The 25,225-nt window shown below is 47.4% G+C and overlaps 1 protein-coding gene across 1 annotated transcript; it reads right to left on the bottom strand.

The window, feature by feature from the left end:
• Positions 1-938: 938 nt before the first annotated feature.
• Positions 939-5,247, bottom strand: LOC133908773 (protein BIIDXI-like). The gene is made up of 4 exons (XM_062350928.1): positions 4,956-5,247; positions 2,426-2,593; positions 1,997-2,332; positions 939-1,834 (listed from the first exon to the last, which is right to left on the bottom strand). The coding sequence occupies exons 1-4, from the start codon at positions 5,062-5,064 to the stop codon at positions 1,242-1,244; spliced, it is 1,206 nt and encodes a 401-aa protein (XP_062206912.1). The 5' UTR covers positions 5,065-5,247; the 3' UTR covers positions 939-1,241.
• Positions 5,248-25,225: the final 19,978 nt, after the last annotated feature.

Here is a 25,225-nt window from a genome sequence, read left to right as displayed (position 1 = left end):
CTTCCTCCGGTTTTTTAATGCCCTAACCGTGGGGGTCCACATGATCTCACCTGTTCATCGGGCAACATCTTGTTCTCGCCCGATGAATGAGCGACAATAGGCTATTCCTGTCATTTCTTAAAACAAACGTGTAGTCTTGCAAATATATATATATATATATATATATATATATATATATATATATATATATATATATATTCACATTTTTCCCAAGCCCGGGCCATAGCGGGCTTGACCAGGTCTGCAAACGTTTTGATTGTGCGCAGTTTGTGCACCAAGATGGGAAATCTTTGGTGCAAACAAAGCCAAAAAAAAAACCACTATCCAATCCGAAGGTTGTAAACGTGTAAACAGCAAATGCCATCTGTCTGATTCTCATCCGAAGACTACAGTTGATCTCACTATTCTATTAGTGGAAGAGTTGATTTGCAAAAAGAAACCTATATGATCACAAAATATCGTGAAATAACTTATCTACTTGTGAGATCAACCATATCCTTCGGATGATGATCTGATAGACGGTGTTTACTATTTGCAAGTTATTTATTTACACCAAAGATTTTCCCAGGGACTCAAATACAATATAACTCTATCACCCGACCGGTCATGTTTTGCTAGGATCTTCCCCTGTATTTCTTGATGTAAATATGGCTTCAAATGCTGAATAAAAGCTCTACCTTCCTCTTAAAAAAAAGTCCTGGAAATGGCTGGTAGTATTTGGTAGCGCGCAACGAGTTCCGGTTTGTATTCAAGCCATGGATCTATTCAAACATGGCTGCAAGCCTGCATCGAAACATCAGTGTGACAGTGTCTGTGAAACAAATATACTGGGCAAGATAATCTAAACAAATATACTGCATTTTATCAAGCCAGTTGGCAAAAGGCATAGTCCATACTTCGTAGATGCTCAAAGCAAAACCCAGGCAAGAAGCCATATGAAAGCAGACGAGCCCTTCAAATTTCTAATACATTAAAGAGATGAACTTGGATCAATTCTGACATCTCACATTACAAGCTCTTGGCACACCGACCACGCAATCCCATATAATTGCATGTCACTTCCTGGATCACAGAGGAAGTAACAGAAGCAACCACATATATGTTCTGGTAGCTTTAGCCCAAGCTCACATTACTCAACCAGGTACAAACTCCAAGCTCACTACCAAAACTACTAGCCTCCTCAGACTTACAGAAGAGGTTATGCATCCTTGACAATACTCAGACCATAGCCACAGAGAAATTTAGAACAGCACCAACCCAACGACACCAACAACGGCAAGCAGCAGCCCAAGACTTGCCTTCAACCCAGCAGCCGCGTTCAAGGCCCAGACGCGGACGTCGTCGATCACCGGCCCGCACAGCGAGCTGTGGTCGTCGCTCCTCGTGCTGTAGTACACGCTGTAGAACGCCACGCGCGTCCTCTCGGCCCGCGCCGTGAATGTCACGTTCGCGGCCTGGCTGGTGGCGTTGCCCATCGGTGAGTAGTGGAAGTTCTGGGCCTGGTCGCCTGCAAAAGCCATGACGGCCATCGGTGGCTGGCATGAATCCCCCGCCGATCCCAGCGTGAACGTCAGGCTGTACACCTTCTGAGGGGTGGTCTCAACCATCTGGGAGACGATGCCCTCCTTGCCCGACAGAAGCTCAATGGCCCGTTTCCCCTGGGGAACCCTGTATTCATCAGAGTCGATGTAGCGCACTGCACGGTTTGACTCGATCATCCAGCCAGGTAAGGCAGAAGTATGTTCGTCCAGGTTGGTTGGGAGCAGCACTCCGAAGCTCGTGTTTGGAAACATCCACGGACCCTCCTCAAAGTCACCATTGACCACCACATTATCTGTTGACAACAAAGACAATGCACCAAATATATTCTTCAGAAATTAGCTAAAGATGTCACCTCTAACCATTGAAGACTTACTGAAGTGAATCACAGCATAACCAGAAAACATGGACACTGAAACTGAAATTACAGTCTAGAGATGACAGTAGAGTCTTATACCCTTTGGTTTGTCTGGAGTGAACAGCTTCTTGACAGCAATGTTGTCAACGATAGGCCCACAAGTCGGATCATCCTCCATGCCAGGGTTCATGAATTGAAGATGTGCCTGCTCTTCCGTTGCCTGAAAAGCCAGCGCATATGCATCCCAGCCTTCAATGTTGTACAATGTCTGCAAGTCCACCGTCTGTGATGCACCACCTAGCACGGACACATTCAGTGACTCCAGCTGTGCACATGTCCGGGCAGCGCTGAATGTGATAGCATACTCTGAGCCCTTCTCAACCTGCACCACCTGCCTGACACTAGCATCATTCCCTAGCCGTATGGCATGATCACCTGTCATGAAATTCCAAATGTTTAATCATTACCAAATTGACACATCAATTTGGTGCTACTTGATTATTCAGATATAAGAGCTCTGTTGGATACCCTGAGGAACAATAAGGATCATGACACCCTGATGCTGGCCTGCTGAAATGAGCTCAACTGTGCCATTGATCGTCCAACTGGGGATTGATGATGCACCCTCAGCAACAGAAGCAGATTTGACAAAACCACCGGCTGGCTCTGTCTCAAAGTCACCATTGCTGAGCAGACCTGTTACGCAAGGAATTCACCAATTCACATTAGTTCAGGGTCATTTTAGTGACAGATCTCACATCAAACACAACGCTGTTGCAACTCAACATACTCTATCAAAAATATCTGCTTCACATAACTGAAAACACATTCGATTAGAAAACTATTAGTATCTACTTCGTGATACATGTGTAGGTATGAAATCAAAATACTGTAAGTGATAAAAAAAAAAGTCTAGCTCTTGCATTTGTAGCTTAGGACGGGCGTAAGTTTGACCATGGTGAAGTCTCTCTTTATGACTTAGATACTATGAATGTCAACTACTATGAATTGAACGACAATGAATACATGCAGCCAAGTGCATAATAGTATCGCTGTGACGAAATAATACATATCTTATCTATGATATTTTTCTGGGATTGTTCTGTGCATATATATGTCGTAAGGGAAATGCCAAAAGGTGAAATGAACAATCACAGTAGAGTTTCAGAAGGTCAATTTCCAGGAGAAATCTTAGGATCATAAGGAAGTGGAGGAAAAATCAGTCAAAAACCTAGTCCCACAAACCACAGTACAATATCTATTTTTTCATGGCAGAATTCAGCAGTCTAAAACTGCAAAACACTAGGAAAACATGTCCAAGTTTTTCTATTGCACATCCAATGCAGTTCATTGGGGCACTACTACCAGACCACTTTATTATGCATCCTTGTTCTCACAAGGATAACCATGTGACTATGCCCATCGATCTTATGTGGTGAAGCCGTGAAAGTGAAACACATCCACCAACCATCCTCCCATGGAGACCCCATGCAAATTGCAATGGTCCAGACCTACATGGACAGAGCGCCAAGATCATGGTGTAAATCTGGGGAGGCGAAGGTACAGAGATAAAAAGATACTGGGCATGGGCCTTCACGGCACGGCCATCCTTTAAACAAGCCATTTGACCCTCACGAGACGAATCATTAAGGGTGTGTTTGGTTGCTCGAACGGGGTTTTGTAGAACTGCATCATATAAGCAGGCTGAGTGGAGTCATATGTGTTTAAAAGAAGAGTGTTTGATTGATTGTATCTGTCTGGACAGCTAAGCTGATTTTCTGTTTAGTTGACTGAATCTGAAGCCGCATGAGCGAATGCAAGAGTTGATATTGTGATTGGTTACTCGCATAAAGATGATTTTGTAACACTAACAAATAGGCCCGTCTGTATGAGCGAATGCAGATCCCGCATCTGCTCAACCAGGAAGAGGAGTGAAGCTCTCCTCAGCCAGGATGATATCGTATATTTGTATCCGCTCATATAGGCGGGAACAGTGGATACAGGCAATCAAACATGCTTCTTCCTGAGATTATACGCATCTACCGAGCCAAGCTGGGGGAATTCAAGTAACCAAACACATTCTAAACACTCTGCAGCACCACGGGTTCTGCTGTTCTGTTTCGTCTGGATCCGAGTTTACTGCACCATTTCTGATTTCCTTTTGACTTTGTTCGAGTGTTTTTTTAAGCATAGTTTTGCATTCTTCAGGAGTCCTCAACTGATAAGGCAGCTCACTTGGGGTTACTAGTCATTTTCAAGCATAACATGCATAACAAATTACATCAAAATATACCCATGACATGGTCCCAAGTATAATTAGAAAGGTACACATGCTGAACTAAACAACGGAGTAACACAAAAAAAGCGTCATATCCATTAAGCAAAACTGCAAATTTGAGTAACTATGGGTGTGCCTTAAGAAGTGACGGCACTAGCGTAATCTGCATCACGAGAATGAGATCTCGCAGTATAACAAAGGAAGGAATAATTTGGTCCAAGACAGGGACATGTCCGTGTTTGGCAGTTAAACAGGGGTGACACAAGCCGCAGGACGTGGCCAAATCTTTACAGCTAAGCGCTTCACATTTTTGCTCTGAAGTCTGTATTTGAAGCTACCATCGAGTTGATCCTGCCTACCTACGAGAATCCTTACTTTGACTTTGATGTACCGAGTTATACTGAAAGATGCTCAGAAAGGAGAAACGGCTTCTCTTCACTTTGCATATCTCCTCCTCCTTTCTCGCGAGTGCAAACATCTGTATGATCCTATGCTCAAAGTTACCTGCTTGTCCTACATCACGCCAAACACTACTAACTACTTTTCATTGCCCTTCTCAAACTTTCTCATCAGTGCTTGACAAATGGGTGAAATGGTAAGAAAAGGAGAACAAAATTCCATTTTTTTCCTCGATAGGTGAGATCTGATGCGAGGGCGGAAGGAAACCACTCCTAAATCCTAAACAAAGATTGCACAGAGATGGCACCACCCCTCCAGAGAGCAGCACCGTGGATGAATAAAGCGTAAGAACGCAAGGGGCCAAGAGGTGCCGCAGCGTACCATCCTCCAACGCGGCGGCCGAGGCCGGGCGAGCGGGCGCCGCCAGAAGAAGCAGCGCCGAGCACAGCGCCAGCAATGCGAGCCTCCTCCTCGCCGAATCTTGCTCCATCTCCCAGCCCCCTCAACACCTCGGCGCTCCCGAGCTCAGGTCCTCCCCTCTAGCAGCAGCCGGAGTGGGAAGTGGGAGTGTGGGTAGTGGAGAGGTAGGAGACAGGAGGGCACTGTGCTGGGCGCTGCCGAGCCGAACCGCGTCCGCGCCTGATTGGAGGCAGCTCTCCGCGGCTCTGCCTGCCCACGCCCTGCTTTTTATGGGGCCACACGCTGATGGCGATGCCCTTTTCCTTTGGCACTTTGCTGGGCGCTGGCCACTCTCCCACTATTCTATTTTTTCACAGGCCTCAGGCCTGTGTGAGAATTGTGGCAACAGTAGTCAATGCTCCAGACTCCAGAGACTGGAGTGCGCCTGCTTTTGCTTTAAGCAGCGTTTTGGTACAACTTTGTCGAGCACGGAAAAGGGCACTGTGAGGGACGAGGATGTACTGCACGTCCATTGCCTGCAAAGTCACATCTGTCTACGGACTTACAGTAGCATCCGTGTTCATAGGATCGACTCCATAGTCGAGAACTTAAGATGGGGTCTTTTCTCTAGGTAATTACTGAGAACTATTGTTGGAGAAAGAAACTTTGTGGATTGTAAGGACCTAGTTTGCAGTTCTAATCAGCTCATCGGTGAATGTACATGCACACAATGGTTTGCTTAAGGCGTGTAGAAAAGGTAGTGCACTCTATTGGTCATTGACGGTTACTGTGAAGTAAAATGGCTTTGTGGTTCAGTCTTTACTGCTCTTCGTGTGCACGGAATTTTTTCTCAGTGCATGATTGGGGGACACGACGAGCCGAGCTAAACAAGTCCAGCAACAAACCGATAAAGACCGCATACGCTGCTTTCGCTTCAGGCAGGTGGTTGCAGACAAAGCAGTTGAAAACCATCAGCATCTCCAAAGTGAGACCTGTTAGAGCAAACGAGTGAGCATGCCGGCGATTCCGCCTTCTGTAATCCGTAGTGTGTGCTATCCATGATTCAGCACAAGAGAGTCTCAGTATACTACTCCCAATATAGTACGACTACTCTAGTAAGCATCGTAGGCTTCGAGGTTAGAGCAGTGATGAGTGATGTACTAATGCGCCGGGCCTTAACCAATCATCAGACAGGTTAGGTTAAGAGCCGTGTGCCCTTTTGAGGGGGACCCGGGCAGGCCATGTCGCCGAGCAGCGTTCGCTTTGCGCTCACGCGAACATTGGCACAGTTTCAGATACCGAAGATGGGAACGGACGGAGCTGCGCTGCGCACCGACGCATTTTCTTGCCTTTCACATGGTAAAACTTGGTGCCACTGTCCACTGACACAGAGCACCATCGTTTCACTGGTGCGAGTTGAACTGACCATCTTGGTTCTACCGAGCCATCAGCCATGAAACCGCGTAGCCGGCCCGTGTTCACTCATAGTAGAGTCAGACGTCGCTCTACGGCCTCGCGGATTCGCACGGTGGCGTGGAGTAATTGAGTATCAGACACCGGAATCTTAGGACATTGAGTGACAAATATAGTACACAAGTCAGTTGATGTGATGTAACCGTAGGATAACATAGAGACGGATAGTCGCATCGGATGCTCTATGTATTGAATTTAACAGACTATTTTTTATAAAAGAAAAGGATTGAGGATCTCATTGATAGTCGGTGATATACACCGAAGCATTTTTTATATAGAAGAATGTAAATGTAAAAACTGAAGATTAATCCACTGAAAGATCCAGTGCTTGATTTGTGTACATCAGAGTATAGCACTGGAGCATTTCTTACAGAAGCTATTGTAAATACTGAAGAATGAAGATCAACTCATCGAATAGTCTGATGATTACAGAGATGAATGCACCAAAGCATTTTAAACAGAAAAGAAGTGATGCGGTCAGGATCAAGATAACTCATCGGAAGGTCTGGTGATAGATTCGAAGGCACATCAGAATATCCGGTGTCCGTAGAGGCTTTAGGTCTGAGTTTGTACTTACCGGATGATTCGATGTTAGTACCACTATTCTCACCGGATCATTCGGTGTTAACAGCTTTTCTAAGTTGTTAGGAAAACGGCTAGTTGATGGGTTTTAGGCTAGAAATACTCCTACACTTAGTCATTTAACGTGTGGAATGTTGCTGGAGTCTAGAAGTAGCTCATACACATTTTTAGAGCGATTTTGTTTTAGATTTGTAAGTGTCCTAATTCACCCTCTCTTATGACATCACCGTTCCTCACACTATGGGATAACAGCCCTACATCATATGTATTCTTTTATGGATAGTATGAAATTGTTTACATATATATTTTTTTTCCTTTTACAAGCTTGATCATCCTCTATTTATAGAGCAGGAGTGGTGTACATACAAACAGACCTTATCAACAATGTGATCGGTCTAACTCTAACAAAACCAACTACCCCTAACTAGGGTAGGTATGCAGACCCTACACTGGTCAACCGCCCTGCCCTATCTCATCGCCCCATGCTGCATGCCCACTTACGATGCTGTCCCATCTGCCATGTGGCGCCACGCCTATCGATCCCATAGCATTTAATGCTACGGGACGGGACACTACCCATCTACATCACCCAAGACTTCGTTCGCTGGAGGGGGTGACTAGGGAAGAAAAACAATTGAGCAGATAGTATTTAATGCGACTCGATTGGTTAAGATAAAATATCTATCCTACGACCAGTGAGACTGGTCGCAAGGCTTACCTCCGTGACCAGGGGCTGATTGTGAGAGTCTTGCCTGGTCGTGTGATAGGGCCACGATCTTTGAAAAAATATCTACTATCAGTTGGCACTCACTTGTGCGAACTCCCCCTGGTAAGGGACCCCCTTATTCTATACACCGACAGTAGCCCCCAAGCTACCTCGCAAATGTGGTTGGTTGTGCAGTCTGCCATGTGGTCATGGTAAAACCTGGCCGCACTACTTGGGCCCAGGTGAATAAGAATTTACCTTGGGAGTGGTCATCGACACAGTCTTTCCTCATGGTAGGCTTAGGAAACCGCATCTCGAGGGGAGGTTAAAAGCAGAGAGAGTGATTGTGGTAGAGAGAAAAAAGGGGAACGTGGGAGAGAGAGAGAGAGAGAGAGAGAGAGAGAGAGAATGATGGCCCCCAGACCCAAGGGAATTTTTGCTTTTCATGCGTGGCTTTTCGAATTTTTAACTGATCGAGCCCCACAGTGGTTGAGATACCGTAGTCGTCCTGTAAATGGGGGTGTCGATGGCTCTCTGCAAATCCCTTTGTCATTCTCCAAGCCCCCCCCCCCCATCCCTTGTGCTCAGAACCCCTCTTCTTCGTCGCCGCCCGTGCTATCGCCACAACCTTTGCCACATTCTAATGGCGTTGTGCTCCAGTAAAGAACCTAACTTCTCCAAGTACAAGTGCGCTGCGGTGAAGATAAGGCAGATATGCGAGAACCATCTGCTCCCCCATCGCCTGTCTTCGAGTTACCACCCTGGGGAAGATGCGTCTGCTCCCCGCCAGGGGGAGATCGTTATGTTTGCCTCCTTCTTCCTAGCCGGCCTCATGTCGTCTTTCTCTGAATTCTTCACCACCGTTATCACCTTCTATGGCATCTTCCACCTCCACCTCAACCCTAATTCCATCATCATGCTGAGCGTTTTTGCTCACATGTGCGAGAATTTCATAAGAGTCGAGTCATGCCTTGTCTTTTTAGATTCTTCTACATAGCCAGGTTACAGATTGGGTTGGCCACCGGAAGCTGTGGGTTTTGACTCCGCGATGGCATCATGGGCTCCTACCTTTAGATGGGCCTCAAGTCGTCGTGGTCAGGTTGGAGGGACAAGTGGTTCTACCTCCAGATAGAAGATCCTATGGACAACATCCACTTACCAGCTAGGTTGACGCAAGTCACCGAGAACTGGGGGAGCGCCCCTATGGCTACTCCAGAGCTGTTGAGCCTCGCTGCTTGGGTTAAGCAGCTTGCAGACGCAGGGCTATCGGGATCAGATGTTGTTTGTGACTTCATCAAGCATCGACTGTGCTCCTTGCGGAGGAGAGCACAACCCGCCTACCTATACTTCGGGAGTGAGGACGACACTTGGGAGAGATCTTTAGGTAACACCGCAACCATTTTTATGGCACTTGTTACTAATCACGCGGTATCTTAGGTATCTCTCTTTATTCAGATCTCCCTTACGAGGTCGTCGATTCGCGGGTCAAATTCCTAGTGGCGGTTGCCCCGAGGAAGAATGGCCCTCCGTGAGACTCTCCACAATTGTGTGACCTCCCTTTATCGAAGAGGGCTCATATCAGATTGGTATGTTTGGCCTTTTCCCGAAATTTCCACCTCCAAGCCTTCTCTTGGGTCAAAGTTTCACGATTTGCGTTGTCGCAGGGTCTTCCCGAGGTCGATGTCTTACGCCTGATCAAAGACGAGGTCACGAAGATCCCTCAAGAATCTGGTCTTACTACCTGCATGTCCTCTCTGCCGCCTAGCACCGCTTCGGCTGGTCGTCAACTTAGTCGAAGTCGACCCAGCTTGCCACGAAGGTGACCAGATTGTTCGAAGCAAGGTATCAACCATGGGTGGTGGTTTTGGGAGCAGCACCAGTCAGCAGAGGTTCAACCAACATTGCCCCAACCGGCCTAGCTCCGTCTCACCTTGACCCGACCAGCCTCACCCCGACTAGACCAGGGGCGATCAGGTTGTTGTCAGCCAAGTGTCCACGCATGGGAGAAAGAGACCAGCGGAAGATTCGGGTTCTGAGGGAACATTTAAGGGCTGTTTGACAGAGCTCCCAGAGAAGCTTCTCGGTTGGAATCAAGGGCAGCTCTGCCAAATAGCAGCTTTTAGTTTTTAGCTTCCTGAGTGAAATCCGTGGGAGTGATTATCTGAAATAAACTAGAAGCTAAGGAGCTGAAAAAGGCAGCTTTCCCTGATTCACTCCCTATATAGAATCACTTCCTCCATATATTTATTTTAGAGAATCACTTTCAGCCACATAATCACTTCCTCCAGAGAATCACTCCCCGCAGAGAATTTGGATCAGGGAGAGCTCTACCAAACAGACCCTAAATGAGTCCATGGGATACCGATCCCTGGCGGCTTGTCGATGGCCTTGGCTTCCCCACCTAGCGGCTTTACGAGGACGAGACTTGTGCTCACTCATCCGCTGACACGATAAGTTCTTCAGTTAGGAGTGGATCCTTCGAGATCTTCCTTACTTTGTGACCCATGGTCATTGCAAGTCCTTAACCCCACCTCCACCCTGGTCATGCCTAATCCACTAGTACCTCAGCAAGGTGTTCCTGGCCCCTAGTCAGGCGCAGCTCTGACACCGGGGGCATTGGTTGTGACTTCCGAGCTCGTAGAGCCGGTCGCAGAGCCCATTCCAGCCTCTGACCTGCTCTCCATGGTCGACCACTTCCCCGCCTCCATATGCAAGCTAATTGCTGAGAAGGAGGCAGCAGACAGCCGGTGTGCTAAGCTGGAGAAGCGGGTGGCCGACGTGCTCATTGCTGAACATGCTGAGCTTAGGAGAAGGAACGAAGGACCCGTAGTATTTTTGAGGAAGCCTTTAAGGATATTTGGAGGCCCCTAAGGAGCGTTGGGCTGGATGCCTCCAACCCGAAGGAAGAAAGGACTATTGAGGGTTGGGCCTTCACCATCCGCATTCTGATGGAGAGGACGTCAAAGGACTTGGCAAATGCGGCGAAGGCCATGGCGGCGTACGTACTCAAGTGCTACCGCAACCGTGACCCCAACTTCAACCTTGAGACCGTACGGGAGGGGATTGCGATAGCAGGTCCCATAGGAGCGGAGAGGCTAGAAGAGGAGTGCAAAGGGCCAGCAGATTACGTGGGTCCATCTTTCGGGTGGAGACCATCAAGGAATCCGGTGAAGAGGAGTAAACTTCAAATTGTAATTTGGGCCTATATCTTGTATGAATAAGGCTTTCAACTTCTCTTATGAGCCTATGTCACTGTTGTGGTCATAGGGCCCCTGAATTGATCGAACCACCTGCCCGCTCTGAGCCCCCGACCACGCCTATAGATAGAGTGCGGTTAGAGATATTCAGGAAACCTGCTCGCTCTGAGCCCCTGACCATGTTTACTCACCACTTCGTCGACTAGCGCAATCGGGAAGCGGTGGTCGAGTTCGAGCTTGGGTTCGCAATCAAGCGAGAGATCCTGCAGACTGACCTTCGAGGTGCGTCAGTCTTAGCACCACTCAGTCATGTGTAGTCCTAGGCCAGCCAAGCGAGGCTCGACCAGTTGACCCTTGTGAGGTTCGTGACCTGTTTGCTTGGTTAGCTTGTTAGGATGAGCTGCTCGTGGTGCGGAGAGACCTGGTGTAGATGAATAGAGAGAGGGACCAGCAACGAGAATACTTCTATGACCGCCTCAGCCGGGCTTTTACACCCTTCAACTTGTTGCTGCGGTCTGCCGACATTCAGGTTCGCCCAACTCCTGGAGACATTATGACTGGTCATATCAACTGGTTTTTAGCAACCTCCGAGGAGGTAGACGATCTTGAGCGGAGGCTTCGCAAAACTGTTAGCAACCACCTTTTCGAGGTCAAAGTCACCGGTGCCTGTCTTACCCTTGTCTGCGTCTGTGACCATATCCCCAACCTGGACCTTGCTTTGGTAGTTCCTGCTGGCTTTGGCGGGATTCAAAGGACCACAGAGGAGCTTGATGCTCTTGCAGACTCATTTTTGTACGTGGCTCGTTCCCTCCTTTGGACTGTCCGGTTTGACCCGCTAAGGGGCATCTTCGGATCCTAGGGATACTAGATGAAAATGTTAGAAATAGTCCCTAGGCAATACCCGAGGGGTTATTTTGTAATGTAAGGACCTGCTTTATGTATGTGTTCAAGTGGCGAGTAGGTTCTAAGTGCCTGTTACAATTAGGAAGGACCAAGGTTTTCGTACCGCTCGCCAGTTAGGTTCATGGTGCCTAGGACAACCATTGGCATGACAAGCCCTTTGATGGCAACTGGAACTCAACCCGAGTTTGGACTTATGGCTCCGAGGTCATTGCCCCTAGCTGTCCATATCCTTGAAACTGCGCGAGTGGCTACTTGAATCCCCTCTCAACGATTTAGTACTTACCATAAAAATAAAGAGGCAAAGTAACTAGCAGTACAAGAAAGCAGAGAAAAATGACTATATCTAAAATGCTCTAGCCCCTGATCGCCTGGTCGACGAGAAAGCTGCCGATTAGGCGGTCAAGCTCTTGAATAGGAAACACTCATAATCTATCAGGAGACCGCTCTCATCCAGGAAATCCTGAAAAACAAAGAGTCTGGTTATTGAATTGAAAAAACTTACAAGCCCTTATTCCACGCCCGTCCCGGAAGATCCTGCAAAATAAAAAACACATACTAGCTCTCGAGCAGCCTTATACATAGAACTTGCGCAACTGGTCGATGTTCCAAGAATTGTGCATTTCACAGCCGTCCTCCATAGCTAGCTTGATTGGACCAGATCGGGTAACCTTGACCACTGTGTAGGGCCCCTCCTACTTGAGGGAGAGCTTATTCCGACCCGTCTTATTCTGAACTTTTCTTAGGACTAGGTCACCTACGACTAGGGTCCGCTCCCTCACCCGCTGGTCGTGGTAGCGCCTAAGGCTCTATTCGTATCGAGCTGCTTGATTTAGAGCACGATCGCGGAACTCTTTGATCAAGTTTATGTCATCCTCTCATTGAGCCACCTGGTCGCCACTTGAATAGTTGGCCACTCGAGGGGAGCATTGCTTCAGCACCATAGACTAGAAAGAACGGAGTCTCGATAGTGGCTCTACTAGAGGTCGTTCGTAGTGACTAGAGTATTATGGGGAGTTCGCCCACCCAAGGTTTTGAGTAGCTCTGAAGCCGATCAAAGACTCAGGTTTTGACCCCTTACAGTATCATCTCATTTGCCCTTTCAACCTATCTATTACTCTAGGGGTGTGCTACCGACGCAAAGCATACTTTGGTCCTGATCTTTTGCAATAGTCTCGAAAAGCGCTATAGCGAGCTGAGTCTTGTTGTCCGTAACTATGCGGTTCGAACTGCCGAACCGAACAACTAATCCACATATGAACTTGATCGATGTTGCGGCAGTGATTTTCCTGACAGGCTCGGCTTCGATCCACTTCGTGAATTTGTCGACTGCCATGAATAGAAATTCAAAACCGCTAGGGGCTTTAGGGAACGATCCCACGATATCGAGCTCCAAGATAGCAAAAGGTCAAGAGAGTGGTATGATTTGCAGTGGTTGGGCTGGTAGGTTGGTATGTCGACTATGGTACTGACATAACTCACAATGTTTCACCAGCTCGCATGCATCCTGGAGGGTCATGGGCCAATAAAAACCTTGCTGGAACGCTTTTCCGACTAGAGTATGGTATGAAGCGTGGCTATCACATATGCCTCCATGGATATTAGAGATAATTGTGCTCTCCTCTTCATGAGTGATGCATTTCAGTAAAAGGTTATTACTCCCGCTGCGGTAAAGACGTCCCTCTACCAGGGAATATCTGCGGGCTCGCCGCGTGACCTTTTCTGTTGACACATCATCATCAAAGACTGCTCAATTCTAAAGGTAGTCCAAGTTTTGATCCATCCATGTCATACCTGAATCAAGCAGGATGACCATATGATTGCCACCCAAGGTCAATGACACCAAAGGAGGCATTGCCACAAATGGTGTTGCCTCTGGTGCTCCGTTTCCATGTGGAGCATCCCCTTCACCTTGGCCCGAGACCGCGGTGGATGGTCATGTGAGTCTTTCTTCAAAGACTCCGACTGGGAAAGTTTCACGAGAAGAAGCTAAATGGGCCAGCTAATTGGCTAGGAAGTTGTCCTTGTGAGGGACATGTCTGACCTCAAAACTGATAAAGCGTCACTCCAGCTTTGTCACTTCGGAGAGGTATGCCATCATTGTTGGATTAGAGCACTAAAATTTCTTTTGCACTTGGTTCATGACTAGTAGCTAGTTTCCTATCGCTAACAGACGTTTTATCCCCAGCACGGAAGTAGCTCGCATTCCAGACAAGAGGCCATCATATTACGCAATATTGTTAGTTGTTTGAAAACATAATTGAACAACATACCTAAGGATGTCACCGGTCGGTGAGGTTAGGACCACTTCAGCCCCCGCTCCCTTCAGCGTAAACAACCCATCAAAGTGCATGGTCCAGTGCTCATCTACCTCTGGTCATTGTTCCTACTCAGGATCAAAGGATGACCACTTGGCCACAAAAATTGACCAACCTTGGGACTTTATAGCCATTCGGGGGATGAACTGAATATTGAACTCCCCGAGCTCTATTGCCCACTTTGTTGTTATTCCTGCTGCATCCCTATTGTGGAGAATTTTTCTAATCGGGAGCAAGGAGATTACCTTAATTTTGTGGGTCTGGAAGTAGTGTCTGAGCTTGTGAGAGGCCATCAGCATGGCGTATAGGAGCTTTTGAGCCTGCGGATACCTAGCCTTTGTGTTGTGTAGGACCTCACTGATGAAGTACACCGATCACTGAAGACCTTCTCATTCGACGACCAGGGCTAAGCTCGTGACCTTTGGGGTAGCTGCAGCATAGAACAAGACCTCATCGTGTGGTCAAGGACCGGTTCGTATATGAGCGGATGAGATGTACCTTTTGAGATCCTAGAAGGCCATGTTTTCTTCTAGTGTCCACAAGAAGTGGTCGCTTTTCTTCAGGAGCTTGAAGAGCGGCATCCCCTTCTCCTCTAGTCTCGAGATGAACCTGCTCAAAGCTGCCATACACCCTATTAATTTCTAAATTTCCTTTAACCTGATCAGGGATCTCATTTGGTGGATGGCTTTGATCTTGTCGGGGTTTTCCTCTATTCCTCGACCAGATATGAGGAACCCGAGCAATTTCCCTAATGGGACTCCAAACGTGCATTTCTCCGTGTTCAACTTCATGCGGTACTTCCGAAGGTTGTCAAACATTTATTGGAGGTCCGTGACTAGGTCATCCCTGGTCCTACTCTTGACAACCACATTATCAACATATGCCTTTACGTTTCTACCGAGTTGTGGTCAAAGAATGAGCTGAATACAATGCTAGTAGTGGCACCTGCACTTTCTAAACTAAAAGGCATTTTTACATAGCAAAAGATCCCGAAAGGTGTTATAAAAGCAGTCTTCTTCTCATCTTCTCTATACAAGCTAATCTAGTGGTACTCCGAACGGGCATCTAAGAAGCTTAGAAAATCTCTACCAGCGGTTAAGTCAACAAGCTGGTTAATTCGGGGTAGAGGGAAGAGATCCTTCAGGCACGCTTTATTGAGATCGGTGAAGTTGACACACATCATCCACTTACCATTATGTTTTCGAACCATGAATGGGTTAGCCAGCCACTTCGGGTACTACACCTCTCGGATGAAGCCTGCTTCCAGGAGCTTGTTGATCTCCTCACAAAGTGCTTCTTTTCGATCAAGCGTATCACGTCTGTGTTTGCTTGAAGGAAAGTGATGAGCGTGAATTCCTATTTGGAGTCCAGGTCGGCCTCAACCTAGACCGTCCTGGATGGGTCGAAGTCGTCGAGGCAAACGACCTTGAGCCGATTGTCTTGTATGACGATGATGTGGACTTTCACCGGGTGACCACTGGGCCCGGCGTTCTCAAGCTGCAGGGCAACCTTTACGTTGTTAATGACAATGATGGCTCACATCGGACAAGGAATCTTGATGACCTGGTAAGCGTAGTGCGCGACAGACATGAACAGGTCCATCGTTGGTCACCCCAAGATAGCATTGTAAGTGGTCCCGATGTTCGCCATATTGAACAAGACCTTTTCGATCCTGAAGTTACTCAGCGAATTGAAGGTGATGGGTAGCTCAATTTGCCCCCAATGATTTTGCTGATGAGCCGGGGGTGATTCCGAAGAAGGGAAGAGATGATTTCAACGCGCTCCTTGGAATTTGTAGGGCGTCCAGCGCATCGGCGAAGAGGAGGTTGATGGAGCTCTCTCCATCGACCACTACGCGACCCAGATGGATGTTCGCCCACACCTCATGGACCATCGATTTGTACTCCCCGTTCAAGGAATACTATAACATCCTAAGTTTAACATGTTAATTAGTTGCAAATGTCGCTCCAAATTAAAAAAAATTGTGATTAATTAGGCCAACTAAAATCAAGGAGGTATGTATATGAATGTATATATACCAGTATGTATACATTCATTTATTAAATGTATTAAGTTGACCAGGTATTCCAAAATGCACTAAAATTGTTCCCAAAATAATCCTAGTATTAAATTAGTTCATGTGAATTGGTTTATGGTTTATATGGTTCTTTGTGTGGAGAATTGAAATTGAATGTCTCTTAATTTCAAATCTGTTCATAGATTCTATTCAGCTCAATTCCAATTGAAATTCAAATCTTTTGATTCAAATCATCTTCAAGATCTCAAGATTCAATTCAAATCATGATTCAAATGTCCCCAATTAAATTTATGACAGGACCAAACTCAAATCCAAATTCAAAAACTCTCTTTTGAATTTATTCCAAAACCCTACCTCTTTTTCCTTTTCCTTTTCACTTTTTTCCTTTTCAATCATTTTTCTAGAGGCTCAATCTCTCCATCCCTTCTCTTTTTCTCAGCCCGATCGGTCCGGCCTTCCTCCCCCTCTTTTCTCCCTTGCGCGGCTCACGCACAGCTGGCCGGCCTAACCATCCGACCCAGCCGGTTGTTCCTCCCCCCAGCACGCACTCGGCCCAGCTCACCCACGCGCCAACCTACGCACCTGCTCACGCACTCACACGACTGCTACATCGTACGTGTGCCAGCCATCCAACCACCGCCCACGCCTTTCCATCCTCCTCTAGCGTGACGCCACACCGCTCACCACCACGATAGCCACCTCCTCCAGGGAAAATATCCTTGATTGGCCTCCATCTCTCCTGCTCTCTCCCTTCTCTCTCTACCCATGCCACACCGCCAATACCTCTGTAGGTCACGCGACTTTCGCACCCTGCCCGCACGTGGATGGAACAGAGCGCCCGTGCCACGGGAAATGCGGTGGGCGCGGACCCGCCACCTCACCGTCGATGACCGCATGATGCCAGCGCACTAGCCGCCCTCTGCTCACCTCTCTCCACTCTCCCCTCTATAAATAGTGAAGCTTGGCTCATCTCTTTCCCCTTTTCCCCCATTTCACCATCGTCGTCGCCATTCTCGCCACCGCACCTCCACTGTCGCTAATCCATTGTCCATAAGCCGCCGTGGGGCACCAGGGAGCTGATGCCATCCCTGTGTCATTGTCCTTTCGCTGGAAGCCCGATAGGGGTGCTGTCCGAACCGAAGCCAAGCCATTACGCTGCTTGAAAAATGTCGCACCATCGGTCGTCATCTTCGAGCGTGGTGAGCACGCCGGATCCCTAGCACCCCCTCCTAGTAGCATGTAAGTGTCCCCGCAGTCTTCCTCGCTCGTAGTCGCATGTTTTGACCTTCCGTCATCATGCTATGCTCGTCGCCAGCGTGTTCGTGCTCTGTGTGTGAGGTCGGCATCGTGGCATGATGCCTTGGGGCCTTGGGCACCTTTTCCCTGTAGGTTGGCACCTCCCAATGCAAGGGATGTGCTGTCCAATTTTGCTTGCACCATTGCCCCCTCTCCAGCCATAGTCTGGTATTGCTCCCGCTGCCGGCCACTGTTGATGAGCCCCTAGCTGAATTCCCCATCGCGTGTAGATTCCCGGCGTGGACTTCCCGTCATGAAACCCTAGATGGAGCGCGTCACTGCCTAGCATTCCAGCGTGATTCCGCCGCAATTCTTCGTCGCAGGCCGATTTTCCCCCTCCCCTTTGCCGCTCGCATTGTGCCAGCCATAGACCATGGCTTGGCCTGGCCGAGTGGGCCACAGCTCGGCCCACGTGCCGCTGGCCAGGCAGGCAGTCCTAGCGCCCGCTAGCCATGCCTTAATGGCCCAGCCTAGTTCCATAGCCCACTAGCCATCAGCCCAAACCTGAGCGCGTCTGCACTGTATGGCCCAGTACTGTGCATCCCAAGCACGCCCCGGCCCATCCAAGCCTGGCTCAGCCCAATCCAAGCCCATTTCAGCCTTGCCGGTATTGTTCATGTGGGTTTCGCTGAGTCACTATTCATGTGAGTCCATGCTACTATTCAGTGGATCCCACCCGTGGGCCCTAATCATGAATAGTGTATTTTTGTAATTTTTTGATTTAATTTTAGATTAAATCTTCCAGAGTCATAACTTCTCTGTTTTGGCTCTGATTCCGGTGATTCTTTTGCCAAAATTTATCTAAATTCAAGATCTATCTATCTATCATAGTGTGATATCCATTGGTGCTTATTTGGCTTTCTATTTAGTGTTATTTGATTCTTCCCTAATATAGCATGTTAATGATCGTAGTCACAATTATAGAACTGCCAGAATTTTGTAAGTGTTGTGTGGGAAACGTCAGGAGCGAGGAAGATCCTGACTACGACCAAGATCTTGAAGAAAACATCAAAGAAGGCAAGTCATATTTCCTTGATCATATTGAACCTATGTTTTCAACTAATCTATATGATAAACTAAAACTGGACGTATATCACATGTGCTATGTAATGCGCTTTTACAAACTACTTGTAGTAGTTAATCCTATTAATCACTTGTCATGCCATAAATGTTATCATTCAAAATACATATCACCCTAGGATTACCTGTTGTTATCTAATGACAGACGATGTCTTGATATCTAACATGCTTAGGATTGAATACGTCTCCTCGGAGACGTCGCTTTTGGAAATACGTCTCTTCGGAGATATTACTGCATTGCTTATCAAATTGTCTCATATATCATGAATCCTTGATGGATGTAAATTTTGTGATGGTTGTGAAATCCTTGATGTCATGTAGGATATGGTGGGGGATGTGTAAAAATAGGTGAAAACTGTTTGGCGGTGGCAGGTGGAGTAATACTTTGGATGAAGATGATCCTGAGGGCTTGAGTCACATCTATCGTGTTCATTGCTTACCTGCCCCGATCGCTTAAGGACCGAGTCATTGCGCCATCTGGTCTAGCCACCCCGTGCAACCATGTGTCCTAAATGGGCAGGACTTGACATGTCCTTCACCAGACTGAGTTGGGCATCATACTAGGAGGCTAAGAGCAGCGAACAGTCAAGTGTCCATGTGTCCCTCTGTTTGAATGTTGCTAGTACCGGCCTAGCCTTAAAAAGGGGACTGGCTTTTAGTACATGGACCCTAGAGCTTGGAGGTAAATCTAGTAGAAAAACCCGATAGGAAAGGTGATTAGAGTGTCTCGGTATGATTCACTCATTTGCTTTCAACGGTTAAAGGCTGAGCATATCATGTGGGTACAGTGTACAACCTCTGCAGAGTATAAACTATTCAAATAACTGTGTACATTGTCATGGATATGCAAAAGCAGCTGTCATGTTGACTAGACTCTGGGTGCATGTGTCTTGATGAGTGAGTGTATGGACTAGATGTCCATATGATGAGGTTGCTAGCTAAATTTGCTAGGATCTGTGTGGTACTAGAGGTACATCAGATGTGATGAAAGGGACTGCGGAGTGACGTGTAGCCTCTCCCAGGACCGAAAACCCCCCAGATATAGGTTGTTACCTGGTTTTGAAATGTTTAAACTGTTTTGAAGTTAATCCTAGATGATACAATTGGATACCTGCATACACTGTTTTACGCTTAAATCTAAACTATAAAGCCTTATCCTTGAATTACCCCTTTTATGCATCTATCAATACTTTAAAGTAGTATAGGGCTTACTAAGTACCTTCCGTACTCACTCTTGCTGTCATTCAGATGAGGAAGCCCATGCCGACTTTGCCAAAGGTGAAAACGAGGGTGGAGAATAGATTTAGAAGTCACGTTCGCAACCTAGCTACTTGTGGCATTGGGTCTTTGCTTTTCGCTGTATTTTGTTAGCCTCTCGGTCAGGTTTGTAATATACAGTATGAGTTGTAACATTTTGTACTCTAAACCTTAGTAGTTATGTACGAAGTTTGACTATGATACTACAACTGTCATATTGTGCGTATCAGCTACTTGATCCATAAACTAATACAGGAGGTACAAGAGATCCTAGGATTGGGGTCTTATAAATACGTTGTTGCGCCCCCGAATATATGGTGGACCATGTGATCAGCCTGCTGGAAACCCAGTGCCAACTAGTCGGGGTTGGTCCCGTCCTCACTATCATCACCGCGCCTAGGCCTACGCTCCCCAAGCACCTTGTAGATGATGTCCTGCACTACTTTGCATTCGGTCAGGTCATGGGCGTTGGTACGGTGTATCGAGCAGTAGCCTCAGCCCTTCCTTCCGTCCTTTTTTCTTGAAGCACCGGCGCGATTGACCGGTCTACTCGGCCGTCATGACGTCGGGCGGTCATGCCTTGCGTTTGTTCTTCTTTTTCTCCTTCTGGCTGGCCCACTTGGAAGAGGTGTGCTGGTCGGATGAAGGTCATGGCTTTGCGTCGATCTAACGCTCTTGGGCTTCAGCGGCCTACCCACACTTGTCGGCGAGCTCAAAGAGCTCAGTAGTGCTTCAGACTTTCTTGGTGGCCAGCTTCTCGATCATCTTTGGGTCTCTGACCCCCTTCGGAAGGCTATGACCAAAGACTCACTCGTGATCCTTGGAATGATATTCCGACGTTCGGTGAAGCATCAGATGAAGTCTTGTAGCGACTCGCCCTGTCGTTGTCTGACTTGATACATGTCATCCTCGACACCTGGTCGGGCGTAGGTCCATTGAAAGTTGGCTACAAACTGGTCACACAAATCCTCCCAAGAGTGAACTGACTCGCAGAGAGGTTCAAAGCTAGAACTGGGCTAAGCTGGTCAAGGCAGTTAGGAAATAGTTAGCTATGACTTTCCCATGACCTCCTGCAGCTTGCACCATGGTGGTATAAATCTGCATGAACTACTCGGGATTGGTCGAGCAGACATATTTTTTGGCTAGGACCGACTGAAACTTGTCCGGCCAGCGTACCTCCCGGAGACTAGAGGATAGGGTGTTGCATCCCGTCCCATAACGGGGGCGACGCTTGCTGATTGGCGACAGCATGTGCTCAAAGAGAGAGAACGGTTTTGCAGCCCGGGTGACAAATCTAGCACCTCCCTGTGAGGGGAAGGCGAGTGGTAGGGCTGCTTGCCCTTTTCTAGCTCACTCCGAGCGTGATCTCCCTACTCTCGGTCAGCCCTCTAACCCTGAATCATGTCGGGCCTAGGGCTCATTGACAATACCCGGAGCACGAGGATTTCCACTGCCTCCTGCTGTATGGTCAGCCATGCAAACTTCACGTTGAGTCTCGAAGCCTTCGGACTCTGATTCGGTATCCTGTGCTTAGAGCACACCGGGCTCATTTGGGTTGTACCCCATAACAAACACCTTGCAGCGACCGGTGTCCCTGGAGCGGGACTCGGCGATTGCCATGAATCCGACCATGGGTAGCTCAATCAAGTTATCAACACTTACCGAAACGCGAAAATGCGGCCTCTACCTGGCACGCCACCTATCAAGAGTTAATCTCTGACAATATTTCTGGGGTATACCAGACGATGGATGCAAGATCGACATGTTCGATGTTCGTATGTACGAACTCAATAACACCAGTGTTATCCAGGTTCAGGCCTCCTATAGAATAACAGCCTTGCGTCATGTATTTTCTTTTTATGGATAGTTTGAAACTGTTTATAGATATATTTTTTTGTTCCTTTTACAAGCCCTCCCCTCCCCTATTTATATAGCAGGAGTAGTGTACATGCAGATAGACCGTACCAACAACGTGACCGGTATAATCTTGTCAAAACCAACTACCATAGCTAAGGTAGGTATGCAGACCCTATACTAGTCAACCAACCTGCCCTATCCCATTGCCCCACGCTGCATGCCCGTCTACGATGCCGTCTCATCTGTCGTGTGGCGCCACGCCTGTCTATAATGACATCCCATAGCATTTAATGTTACGAGACAGGACATTGTCCATCTACGCCGACAAGACTTCGTTCACTGGAGGGGGTGTCTAGGGAAGAAAATACTTGAGTAGATATTATTTAATACGTTTTAATAGATTAAGATAAAATATCTATCCTGCGACTAGCCTTTTGATAAGTTAAGATAAAATATCTATCATATGAAGGTTGGTCGCTGGACTTACCTCTGCGACCAGTGAGCTAGTCACAAGAGTCTTACCTGGATATATGATACGGCCATAATTTTTAAAAAAATATCTACCACTAGCTGACACTTTCCTATACGAATTCTCAACACCGTATTCTAGGCACTGACAATTCTCACACGGCTAGTCTGTTGATGGTGTGCATGGACAAAGAGGTAGGCCGGGGAGTTGGCAGCTCCAGGCAATGATGCTTATCCGATCCGTCCAACCACAGGATCCAAGCGAGGGTCACATGATCTCCTCTGAAAAAGAAACGCATGCGAATCCACGCATTGTCATAGTATTGTCGGGGGTGATCGAATTGGCAAGGGTATCGGCCGGTGTGATGAAAAGGATCACGGCTGGTTTGGGGAAATCTTTCGTTCCAAGTCCCGGACATGAGAGGGTACATACATTACGGGCTTCGCCTTTCTGATGCCACCCGAGAAATCGGTGCTCGTTTCACTCCCCATTTGATTCTCTGTCCCGGTTTGGTTGAGGTTGGTGCCCGTACCTCCTGCAGCCCCCAATCTCTAGCCATGGCTTTAGCAGTAGCACGTACTGTCCCCGTACAATCCATGGCCTAAAACGCTTCGATCAGCCCCGGGACCGCAGTACGTGAGCTGTGAGCGTTTGTGAAGAAATACTAGGGCAAAATGAGAAGCCAAGCATCGAAAGACTGTAGCAAACGGAGGGATATTGTCTTTGACTTTTTTTTATTTTAGTTGGAAAACACAAAGATTGCTTCAGTTGCAAGACTTCCTTGCCTGGTCCCGTGCACCTTAATATCTAGCTGTTCACAAAGTAGAATAAGACTTGTGCAGAGATTTCGCTGGGTTTTCATACCGATGGCATCTTGCTTGGAGTAAAATTTAGCACATACCATTTGGACTCAAATAGTATCACACAGGCACAGGGTTCACGAATCGGTAATGGCATGACTGTAAGACACCAGCCATGTGTGCCTTGGGCAGCTGGTGTTCTGGAAGCAGTGTCGATTAGTGCTTAGGGTCTATTTATTTATGCTACTGTTTTTAGTTTTTTTTTTAAAAAGTTGTATTTTGGTTTGTCTGAAAAGTTGCTTTTTAAAATAGGCTACAGGCTTCTATAATAAATTTTTAGTTTTTCAGTATATAGCTTCTCAGAAAAACGTTTCTCAGCAAGCTTATCAGCTTTAGTTTATTTTTCTCTAAAGCAGACTTTTGGCTTCTCTAGAACTCTATTTATTCTGTTTTTGGCTTCTGGCTTCTGATAGCAGCAGAAGAAGAATCAGAAGCAGAAAACAAACAAGATCTTAGTATACTCCTAAGTACTAATGTCAAAAGCCCAATCTATTTGCGCTGTTGGGTAAGTTTCCCACTTCACAACCAACCACTCTTCTTCTTTCTTCTTCCCTTGACCTCCTTTTTCTCCCATCGTTGCTCCCCACACTCATCCACCATGACGTCGCCCCGCCTCGCCATCCCGAGCCACCAGATTCGCTACCGTCGGCCCCGCTAGTTAACCCATCTTCAACGACATTTTAGTCGCCCTGCCCTAACCCTATCCACCACTCGTCATTCACCACCCATCGCCTTGCCAATGTACTATGTAAGTGAGATCATACATGACACGAATGCTCGGTATCCATAGGATCAGAAGCTACTATACGTCATGTTGATGGCCTCTCGCAAGCTCGGACACTACTTCCAGACCCACAAAATCAAGGTAATCTCCTCCCTCTCGATTAGAGAAATTCTCCAAAACAGGGATGCGGCAGGAAGAATAGCAAAGTAGGCAGTAGAGCTAGGAGAGTTCGACATTCTTTTCATCCCCCGAACAGCTATCAAGTCATAGTCGCTGGTCGATTTTATGGCCAAATGGTCGTCCTTTGAGCCTGAGCAGGAACAACGACCAGGGGCGAACGAGCACTGGACCATGCACTTTGATGGGTCATTCACACTGAAGGGAGCGACGGCTGGAGTGGTTCTGACCTCACCGACCGGCGACATCCTCACGTACATAGTTAAATTATGTTTTTCAGCCACTAACAATATCGCGGAATGCGAGAGCCTCTTGTCCGAAATGTGAGCAGCCTCCGCGCTTAGGATAAAACGACTGCTAGCAATAAGGGACTCACTACTGGTCGCAAACCAAGTACAAAAGGAGTTTCAGTGCTCTGATCTGACAATGGTGGCATACCTCGCCGAAGTGAGAAGGCTGGAGTGATGCTTTATCAGTTTCAAGATCAATCATGTCCATCGCAAGGGCAACTTCCTAGCCAATAAGCTGTCCCATTTAGCTTCTTCTCGTGAACCTGTCCTAGTCAGAGTCTTTTAAGAAAGACTCACATGACCATCCACCGTGGTCTCAGGCTAAGGTGAAAAGGATGCTCTACTTGAAAATAGAGCATCAGAGGCAACACCTTTTAAGGCAACATCTCCTTTAGTGCAGTCTACTTCAAACAGTCATCATGTGGTCGCTCTGCTTGATTCGGGTACGACTTGGATGGATCTGATATTGGCATACCTTCATAATCAAGCAGTCCCTGACGATAATGCATCAGTAGAAAGGGTCACCCAACAGGTCCTAGATACTCCCTGGTAGAGGGGAGAACAATGCTCTCTGATATCCACAGAGGCATATGTGGTAGCCACGCTTCATGCCACACTCTGGTCGAAAATGCATTCCGCCAATGATTCTATTGGTCCATAACCCTTCAAGATGCTTGAGAGCTAGTGAAATGGTGCGAGTCATATTGGTACCAAGGCCAGCGTACAAACCTACTAGCCCAAGCACAGTAAACTATACCAATCTCTTGGTCTTTCACTGTCCGGGGGGCCGATATCATGGGACCGTTCCCTAAAGCCTCTGGCGGCTTTGAATTCCTTTTCGTAGCAGTCGACAAATTCACTAAGCGGATCAAAGCCGAGCCCGTCAGGAAGATCATCGCCGTATGATCAAATTCATACATTGGTTGGTAGTACGGTTTGGCAATCCAAATCGCATAATTATGGAGAATAGGACTCAATTCGCTAGTAGCGCTTTTCGAGACTATTGTGAAGAGATCGGGACTAAGGTT

This window comes from Phragmites australis, chromosome 2 (genome assembly GCF_958298935.1).
Source record: "Phragmites australis chromosome 2, lpPhrAust1.1, whole genome shotgun sequence".
Classification (NCBI taxonomy): domain Eukaryota; kingdom Viridiplantae; phylum Streptophyta; class Magnoliopsida; order Poales; family Poaceae; genus Phragmites; species Phragmites australis.
The sequence above is the reverse complement of the archived record's forward strand: the minus strand, read 5'-3'. Positions and strand labels throughout refer to the sequence as shown.